This window comes from Rattus norvegicus, chromosome 1 (genome assembly GCF_036323735.1).
Source record: "Rattus norvegicus strain BN/NHsdMcwi chromosome 1, GRCr8, whole genome shotgun sequence".
In the NCBI taxonomy this organism is placed as follows: domain Eukaryota; kingdom Metazoa; phylum Chordata; class Mammalia; order Rodentia; family Muridae; genus Rattus; species Rattus norvegicus.
Window position 1 is genome coordinate 78,183,995 of NC_086019.1, and position 9,972 is coordinate 78,193,966.

Consider the following 9,972-nt stretch of genomic DNA (forward strand, 5'->3'; position numbering starts at 1 on the left):
ACATCTGCACTGTGAGTAAACAGGAGGCTGAGACAGGAGGACTGCAGTGAGTTTGAGGGCAGCCTAGTCTACACAAGAGAGGAACTTATTGAAACCTGGGTTTTCTCTCACACAAAAAGGAAAAAAAAAGTTGGGGATGGGGCTGGAGAGATGGCTCAGTGGTTAAGAGCACTGACTGCTCTTCCAGAGGTCCTGAGTTCAATTCCCAGCAACCACATAGTATCTCACAACCATCTGTAATGGGATCTGATACCCCCTTCTGGTGTGTCTGAAGACAGCTACAGTGTACCTATATATAAAATAAATAAATAAATCTTAAAAAAAAAAGTTGGGGATGTATCACAAATGGTAGTAGTGCTTTCCTAGCACGCCAAAGCTCCAACCCTCCCATGCTTACTTAAAAGAAAGTTCTAAAATTACATAGCAACCATGCATAAGTCTGAAAATGTGTTTAAAACCACTAAATTGTACACTTTTTCAAAAGGGTAAATTGTATGGTCTGAGTTACAATACCAGGAATTTTATAAAGGTTAGGGCTGAGGGCTAACCACACTGGTTTCTGCTCAGCCCTTCATGTGGCTGCAGCAACCATCATCCTGGGCCACCCTCAGTCATCTCCCCCCTGCAGCTGTCCCCTCACCAGATGGAGTAGCTATGGCAGAAGTCCAGCGCTGACACAATCTGGCGGAAGAACTTTCGGGCCTCCTTGGGTGTCAGTCTCCCTTTTTTTACCAGGTAGTCGAACAGCTCACCACCAGAAACATGCTCAAGCACCAAGTATCTGAAAGACACAGACGGGGCAGAGGGCTGGAAGGGGCATGTGAAGGATGGAGGCCTGGTCTCCCTTTTCTGAAAACATTGAAGCCCCAAATCCCACCAGTCTCTGCAAAGAAGAAATTTCAACTGCAGTTGCCACAAGCCTCCAGGAAAAATGATTCCAGTATCCACACGTCTCTAGGAAACCAAGACTCAATTCCCACTAGTCCCATGTGGCATTGATTCCCAAGGAAACTCTTGATTGTTTTTGGAGATAATGCAACCCAATTGGCACCTGAGGTCAGAAACCATAATCCACACCAAACTCTGGTGGAAATAAAGACCCTACTACCTCCACTAGCAGTCCATTCCCCCGGCCGCAGCCCAAGCCTCTAATTTTCACTAGCTGTTCTCATTCACTTTTGGGCAGTGACAATTACAGTACACACCAAAGACAAACTACAACTCCCATCAATTTAAAGAAGTTTAAAACAAAACCAACCAACCAACCAAACAAACAAACAAACAAAAAACCAACCAACCAACCAACCAACCAACCAACCAAACAAACAAACAAACAAAAAAAAAAAAAAAACCCTCCTAACTCCCATAAGCCTCTGGGACATAGACAGTCCCAATTCCCATTTGGAGACTCCAAATCCCATCAGGCTCTGAAAGATTACACCTCCAGTTCCTATCAGCTCCCAGGAAACAAAAACTCGATTTTTGAGCTGTTGGCCAGTTAGATTCCCATGTGAAGAACAAACTCTCATGAGCCCTCTCTCAGCTTTGATGGTGGAGTGGGAGTGGTAACCACCAATTGTGAAAACAATGGCTTCTCCTTGCCTCCACACCTGGGAAGCCAAAGGACTACAACTCCCATGAGGGCCTGGGGCTATATACTGCTTCCCGCTTAGGGAACCTACTCTACCAATCTGATGGATGTTGGATTAGTGGCTTTATCCTATACCTGGGGGAGGTTGTGAGGTTGGGAGGGGGACTGTGAGGCTGGTCCCCTCTTCTGTTGTCTACTCCAGCTGTTCTTTGGGCCACCAGAGTGTGCACAAAAGAATCATTCTCTGAAGCCCAGACAGCTGACCCCACCCCCATCTTAACTGGACGGTAATAGACTTTGTGATACTGACACAGGACTCCAAAGAAGGCCTACTGTTAGGGTGGCCAGCCTTGGCATCGTAAATGATGTTGGGATAGGAGACACTTCAGATGTCCCGGAGTGGGAATTTTAAAGGATTCTTTAGGCTCCTTCTGGGCTAATGTAATCCTAACTGCCTTAGGAAGAAAGAGGCAGCTAGCTGGGTTTGGTGGTACAGCTGAGGCTGAGGCAGAAAGATAGCAGCAAGAGGCTCAGCCTTTGTTCTGATCTCAGGACCACTCTACTCTGTTGTACTATTAGTAGTATCAGGTGGAGTGTAGATTGTGGGACATTCCTGTACCCAAGGGCAGGACTGGGCATTCAGTGATCCAACCTAGAAGTTCAAAAAAATTGTTTTCTCTTCTCTTCTCTTCTCTTCTCTTTCCTTTCCCTTCTCTTCTTTTTCCCTTCTCTTCCCTTTCCCTTCCCTTCTCTTCCCTTTCCCTTCCCTTCCCCTTCCCTTCCCTTCCTCTTCCCTTCCCTTCCCTTCTCTTCTCTTTCCCTTCCCTTCCCTTCTCTTCTTTTTCCCTTCTCTTCCCTTTCCCTTCCCTTCTCTCTCTCTCTCTCTCTCTCTCTCTCTCTCTCCTCTCATCTCCCTTCTCTTTTCTCTCTCTTCTCCTCTCTCTCTCTCTCACTCACAAGTAGCCCATTCTGGCCTCCAACACGACAGTGTAGCTGAGGATGACCTTGAACTTTTGGCAGTTCTGCCTCAGCTCAATAGAGCTGAGATGATACATGTGTGCTGCCACTACCAGTTTATGAAGTGCTGGGGTTGGACTCAGCGCTTCCTGCATTCTACAGAGGTACTCTACCAATTGAGTTACATCTCTAGCTCAGAAGCTTGAGTTTTGCCAGGCCACACTAACAAGGTCCTGTGTCTGGAGAGGTCTCTATACCATGGAGAGGGAGGATGGAGGGGCTGGGCGTCTATAAATACCTACAAATATTTCTTGTTCTCGTAGACGTCGTGGAGCTTGAGCACATGCGGGTGTTCAATGAGCTTTAGAATGGCGATTTCCCTCTCCACCTGAGGGGCCAGGGACACAAGAGAAAGGGTGAGCATTACCTCCCTGCCTTTCCTTCTGTACCAAAGGACACTCCTGCTACAAACACACACTTATGCGCGCGCTCGCGCGCGCACACACACACACACACACACACACACACTCACACCTACCTTCATCAGCACAGATTCCGACAGCTTCTCCCTGTTCACGATCTTGACAGCGACCTTCTGACCCGTGATGCAGTGGACCCCAAGTTTAACTAGACCTGGAGATCATTTAAAATATGAAGTGTTCTCCTGGATCTCCCAATAGCTCTTAAGTTGTCAACACCCGTCTCCCCCCTTGCTTGGCTACCCATTTCTCCTATTCTGAATTTCTGCATTTGAACTGATAGCCAACAGCTGTCATTCCTACAAAACAACTCCTTTCCCATTCGTGCTGCTCACTTTTGGTCCTTCTGACTGTCCACCCTCTGCCTACCCCCTCCACCAGCCTTCCCTGGTCTTTCATTCTGACTCTCTGACCTTCTGGTATGTCTGCCCAACTTCATCTTTCCTTTCAGATTCAGAAGCCCTATAATCTCACAAAACACACTCTCAATTTTTCTTCTTTCCCAAGCCTCCCCATCCTCACCTCTTTCCAAAACCCAACCCTTCAATTATCTTTAAAAAAAAAAAAAAACTCTTAAAAACTAGCTGCCATGGTTAAAAAGCATGTAAACTCCCTGACCACTCCTCAGAATCCGCAGATCAGCTGTGTATGGTACTTTCTCAGTCCCAGGAATCCAGATTTCATCCCTCCTCCCTCAGACTCAGTAGTCTTTGCCCCAGCCCTCCTCCCTCAGACCTAGGATTGTAGGTTCCTGACCCCTCCTCCTCCTATAGTTCGAAAATTGAGGTCAACAACACGTCACACTCTTACTACCAGGATATAAAGGACTGACCTCCCTTTCCTATCTCAGGCCTGGAGTTCAGTTTCATAGTGACCCAGGACCCACAGCCTAGTACACTGGAGGTGGCCTCCCAGTTCACCTCGACCCCCTGCCTAGGAGGTGGTCATGCCACACTCAGCCTTTAGTATCAATCAAAGATAACTCTGCTTTCCAGGCCACTCCTGGCTGGGAACTGAGCTGTCTACAGTCCACCTCTCCATTCTATTTCCACACTGCAGAATGGGGAGAGTGTAGTCGACCTCACACTCTAGGGCTCCAGCTTGCTGCCCAGAGCGCAAGTGGCCCCTTTTGAGAACGAGAAGAGGGACAGGAAAGCAGCCTCTCTCTGGATGGACGCGCCTCCACCCAGCCTGCACCTCCACCCTGCCTGCGGCTGTACTGCAGCACCCGCCTGCCTCAGCTTGCAGAATTAGCCCGGGCTCCACACCCGAAACGGGCCTACTTCCCCAGTGCTTCCTGAAGCCCCTCCAATATCTGCCCCAATAGGGTTACTTGAGCCACAGTAGTCCATACCCCTAGGACCCAGTAGTCCCAGACCCCTGCCCTCTCGAGGCCCCAGCGTCAGACTCTCAACTCGGTACACCGTGGGCACTTGGAACTCAGAATTCAAGCCCCTTTTCTATGAGGGACACAGGGGTCTGCCCTTTAAATACCCATGGTCCCGCCCTCTGCCCCTTCCTGCACCCCGCCCCCGCCCCAGGTGTCCGCTTAGGTTCTAGGCTCACCTGTCTGTCCTTTGCCCAGCGTCTTCTCCAGCCGATAGGGGCCCACATATTGGGCGTGCTGGGGTGGGTGTGGGTGTGGGTGTGGGAGGTGGTAGGCGGGGGAGCCCCCGCCACCTTCCTTGGACCCGGACGACATGGTGCCCTTGGTCCCGGCCCGACCGGTCCCCCGGCCGCCCCCCCTGCGGCCCGTCGCCCCGTTCCTCCGGTGGGGGCCGGCGACACCTCCGTCCCGGCCCCCCCGGTTGCTCCCCACTTCTCCGGGGGTCCCCAGGGGGCTGGGCTGGCCCCCCCAGTCGGTGGGCCGCAGAGCTGGGGGAGGGGGGGCTGCCGGGGGGGTCAGGCCCCTGGAATCAGCATGGCCGGGGGGGCTGCGTGGCCCCCCCTCCCCAGCCCGTCCCTGGCCGGCCCCCCCCTTCCTGTGCCTCCCCCTGCAGGGGGGGTCTGAAGTGCGGGGCCGGCGGATGCTGCAGGCCGAGATCCCCCCCGCCCCCCCACGCGCCCTCTCTCCTCCGCCTCCTCCTCCTCTCCGCCTCCCCCCGCCACCTCGTCCTTTCTCTCCGGCACGCTGACATCACCATCCGGGGACTCCCGGCCCTTCCCCACAGTTAACCCTTTCGGAGGGGGAGGGGGAGTGGCAGGGGGCGGGCCTGGAAGCTGGACGGACAGGAAAGAGGTGGGAAGATGCAGGGATAGGTGGAGGGATGTACGGATGGGTGGAGGGATGCTGGAGGAGAGGGATGCTGGAGGAAAGAAGGATGCCTGTAAGGTTGGAGAGAGATACAGAACCACTAGACAAGCAGACATGGAGACACAAAGAGAAGTCTGACATACATTAGTAGATGGGAAGATGCAGAGTATCAGAGACAGGGTGGAGGAGAGGAGGGAATAAGGGAGGGAGGATTAAGAGTTCAAGGCCATCCCAGCTATAAAGTGAGTTTGAGGACAGCCTAGACTATGTGAGAACACCCCCTCAACCAGCCCTATAAAAAAAGAGCTGAAAGGGGCAGGCGGATAGGAGACAAACAACCAGATGGGATGAGGAGACAGAAATGCAAAGGAAGATGTAGAGAGGGGGACAAAGAGATATAAAGACTGTCAGGGGTCCAAGTATTCACAGGAGGGAAAGATGCTCGGCTTAGACAGGAACAGACTGCGGGTATGTGTGTGTGTGTGGGGGGGGGTGCAGAGGATAAAAGAGACGGAGATAGAAAAGGGAAGGACTTTTGGGAGTTGTAGACCCAAGTGTGATCTATTTCTCTATGTCCTCTAAGGTCAACACTGTGTACTCCTTGGGCAAAGTCTATGTTCCCACCATTATCAGGGCTCCACGTCCTGCTATTGTTTTTTTTTTTTTTTTAAGACAAAGTCCAGCTGACCTCAAACTATGTGGCTGAAGGTGACCTTGAACTCCTGATCCTCCTGTCTCTATCTCTCAAGTGTGGGATTAAGTCCTGGAGAGATGATTCAGCAGTTCAGAAGAGCAGGCTGCTTCCCAAGGACTGGGTTTGCATTCTCAGCATCTATAAGGCAGTTCACGGCTGTATATAATTCCATCCAGTTTCAAGGGATTTGACTCCTGGGCACCAAGTACACATGTGGTACACATGCGCACAACCAAATACCCATACACATAAGTCTTCTAATTCCTTTAAAACTGTTTAAAATCAGTCCTATGCCACCGTGCTTCAATGTCTTCTATACCTAGGTGGGTAGGCAGGTAGATCCCAAGGCAGGTTGCATTTGTAGTGTTTGCTTGTTAAGTCCTGGAAACCTCAAATAGGCATCAGTATAGTCCATACACCTCTGTGTGATCTGCACTCAACCGTGTGGGAATCTGGTCCCTACTGTGTTTCTATATAAGCCATATCTTTTTTGTCAGGCATCCGAGATTGTTAGACATCCATTTGATCCCCAAGTTTCTCTCAGGGTGCGCCCATGAAAACTGGTGCTCCTCTGAAGTGGTAAGCCTATTAAACCATCTTCGTTTTAGCAACATCACTATGAAGTCTGAGCCATGTACTGTTCTGAATGGTAAGGACATGGCAGGGTGCTAAATCTACAAAATTCCTCCCCTATAGGGTTCTCCTGTTAGTGGAGGAGGCAGCTGATTGGACAAGGCGAGGACCCTGTTAGCCACTTTAGACAGTCATGGTTGGTTCTGAAGAGATGACTAAGGGTAAGAAACTGTTTCTTTTCTCCTTAAGATTGTATTTGTGTGGGGTTGGGGATTTGGCTCAGTGGTAGAGCGCTTATCTAGGAAGCGCAAGGTCCTGGGTTCGGTCCCCAGCCCCGGAAAAAAAAAAGAAAAAAAAAGATTGTATTTATGCATTTGGGTGCCACTGGAAGTTGGGAGAGGATGCTGGATGGCTGGAGCTGGAGTTACAGGTAGTTGTGGGCTGCCTAGAGTGGGTGCTGGGAACTGTACTCAGGTCTTCGATGAGCAAGAGCTCTTAATCACGGAGCCATTTCTCCTGGAAAATGCTTCTAGGAATAGGTATGCATTAGGTAAGATGGCTAGGAAGTAAAATGAATCATGCAGACAAAAGGCAAGGAGTAGTTAGGGAGAGAAAGCGCAAGTGTAAAGGTCCTGAGGCAAGAGTCTGCTGGGTTATGTCTTAGCAACACTGAAGAGGCCAGGGTATATAGATATGAGTAAGCAAAGAGGAAGGCCAGAAAGCAGCTGTGTTGGGCTTTATATGTAACAGTCACCATGTCTTTGCTTTATGTCTCGTATTCTGTAATTATCGGTTTTCATCTGTATTAAAAATATATATGTTTGCCAGGCAGTGGTGGCACCTGCCTTTAATCCCAGCACTCGGGAGGTAGAGGCAGGTAGATTCTGATGAGTTCAAGGCCAGCCTGGTATACAGAGCTAGTTCCAGGACAGCCATGACTACACGAAAAACAAAAAATATATAGTTTAAAAAAAATTTCATACATGTATATAATGTATTCTGGTTACTCTCCCCACATCTATAATTTATTATTTGTGTGTGTGTGTGTGTGTGTGTGTGTGTGCGCGCGCAGATGTGTGTTCACACGCGTGCATAATGCTTGTAGAGAACAAAGATCAACCTCTAGTTGGTTCTAGTGTCATTCCTCAGGAGCTTTCCACCTTGGGCTTTTGGTTTTGGTAGTTTTTTGAAATAGGATTTCTCTGTGTAGCCATGGCTGTCCTGGAACCCACTATTTGACCAGGCTGGAATCAAGATACACCAGGATGTTCTAGATCTAACTGAGAGCAGAGCATATTCTTTAAACTCAGCCCCCCCAGCCAAAAAAAATCCCTAACTGAATCTCATGTTCTAATTTTCTTTGGGTATATAAGGTCACATATTCATAGGTTCTGAGGATTAGAACAATAATGTATATGTATACATGTATGGGTCTATGTACGATGTATATATGTATAATGATATATGATGCCACATAATATAAGTGTACATATAGCATATTTATATGTATATATAATATTAAACATATGCACCACGAGGGTAGCCAAGATGCAAGCTCCCTTGCATACTATGAAAGTTACAGTATGATGCATAGATACATATGTAGATAATAATTTATAATAATCTGTAAGGAATGTGATCATAAAGCTTTTCCTTCTTTACTGAGATACTCCAGAGTAATAGGGGTCCTATTAATAATAGCATATACCTGTAATCATAGTACTTGAGAAGAGGAGGAGTTCAAGATCAGCCCAGGTATTTAGCAAGCTCAAGACCAGCCTGGGCTACAGAAATCCTTTTAAAAACCTAGAGAATGTGGTTAGGGAGATGTTAGGGAGACAGCTTCGATAGTAAAATATTTGTTGCACTTGATAAAGGATCTGAGTTTGATCTCCAGCACCCCCAGGGTGTTTGTGTGGTACATGCTTGTTGACAAGTGGAAATAGGAAGATTCTCTGGGACTCAATAGCCAGCTGGTATAAAACGTAGGGCTGGAGAGATGGCTCAGCAGTTAAGATGAGTACTATTCTTTCAGAGGACCCAAGTTCCGTTGCCACACCCATGTCAGGAAGCTCACAGTTACAGGTAACTCCAGCTCCAGGGAATATAAAACCCTCTTCTGGCCTCCTATAGCACCTATATTCACATGCACTTACCTGTACATAGATATACATATATACATAAATAAAAAGTCTGGAGCAGATGAGATTCCTCAGCGGTTAAGAGCACTGGCTGCTCTTCCAGAGGTCCAGAGTTCAATATATATATATACGCATACATGTAGGTAAAATACTCATACATAAAAGTGAATAAAATAAGGCAGGGTGGGTGTGCACACTCTTACCCCCACATTCAGGATGCTAAGGCATGTGAATATTTATGAGTTGTAGGACCACCTGGTCATGTCTGCTCCAGGCCAGCCAAGGTTACATACTGAGAGCCTCATCAAAACAAAACAACAAAATACCAAACCAACTCCAAAATGAAAAACAAAAGTGGAGTGGGGTGGGATGGAGAGGGAGAGAGAGAGAGGGGGGGGGGAGAAATAGTTCAATGAGAGATAGTTCATTAAAAGCTCTTGTTACTTTATTGCTCTTGCTGAGGACTCAGGTTCAATTCCCAGTACCCGTATGATGGCTCACAATCATCTGTAACTCCAGTTCCTGGCAATCCATCAGGCATGGGTATGGTGCACATACATACGTGCAGGCAAGACATGCATTCACACTGGGCAGTGGTGGTGCATGCCTTTAATTCCAGCACTCAGGAGGCAGAGGAAAGTGGATCTCTGTGAATTTGAGGCCAGCCCGTTCTACAGAGTCAGTTCTAGGACAGCCAAGACTACACAGTGAAACACTGTCTCAAAAACAGGACAAAAACCCAAAAACTAACCAACCAACCATAAACCATTCATATACAAGTAAATGGATAAATTTACAAAAATTAAAGCAACAACAATAATAATGTGAGGGGCTGGAGAGATAGGTGGCTTGGCAGTTAAAAGTACTTACTGTTCTTGCAGAGGGCCTGAGCTTGGTTCCTAGCACCCACACTGGTTGTCTCTTAATTGCCTGTAACTCCAGCTTTAGGGGATCCTATGTCTCTGGCCCCATGGGAACCTGCATTTACATGCACCCGCCTCCTCCTCCACTACATAATTAAAAACAATAAATCTTTAAAAGAAAACTCTAAAAATATTTTTTAAACGAGGTGAAGATAAAAGGTGGAAGACAGCTGATGTGACTTTCCACACACACCATGCATAGTCACATGAAGACATATATACACAACTCAGAGTATTCCACATCGAAACCGATAATAAGTGGGGAAACAGAGGCCTAAAAAAAGATGAGACTGAGTCTTAGGTTACAAAGGTGGGATATTAGGGGCGATATGCCAAGACTCTATAGGAGCAACTGCAGTT

At 48.0% G+C, this 9,972-nt stretch overlaps 1 protein-coding gene and 1 long non-coding RNA gene across 4 annotated transcripts in view; one reads left to right on the top strand and one right to left on the bottom strand.

The window, feature by feature from the left end:
- Brsk1 (BR serine/threonine kinase 1) overlaps positions 1 to 9,604 on the bottom strand; it is a 30,655-nt gene extending 21,051 nt beyond the window's left edge. Inside the window, exons 1-4 of one of the 3 annotated variants that reach the window (XM_063270832.1) lie at positions 9,560 to 9,604; positions 3,087 to 3,181; positions 2,851 to 2,936; positions 641 to 781 (exon numbers count right to left, since the gene is read on the bottom strand). In XM_063270832.1, coding sequence (XP_063126902.1) covers positions 641 to 781; positions 2,851 to 2,936; positions 3,087 to 3,092 — 233 coding nt within the window. In that variant the 5' untranslated portion in view covers positions 3,093 to 3,181; positions 9,560 to 9,604. Of the gene's footprint in view, positions 1 to 640; positions 782 to 2,846; positions 2,937 to 3,086; positions 3,182 to 4,593; positions 4,730 to 9,559 lie in introns of those variants that run through there. The other 2 variants (NM_001127337.1, XM_006228283.4) reach the window with 2 other exon arrangements.
- Positions 5,301 to 8,082, top strand: LOC108349434 (uncharacterized). Its single transcript, XR_001835671.3, has 3 exons — positions 5,301 to 5,354; positions 6,473 to 6,554; positions 6,672 to 8,082. It is a non-coding gene; the product is annotated as an uncharacterized LOC108349434 (long non-coding RNA).
- Positions 9,605 to 9,972: the final 368 nt, after the last annotated feature.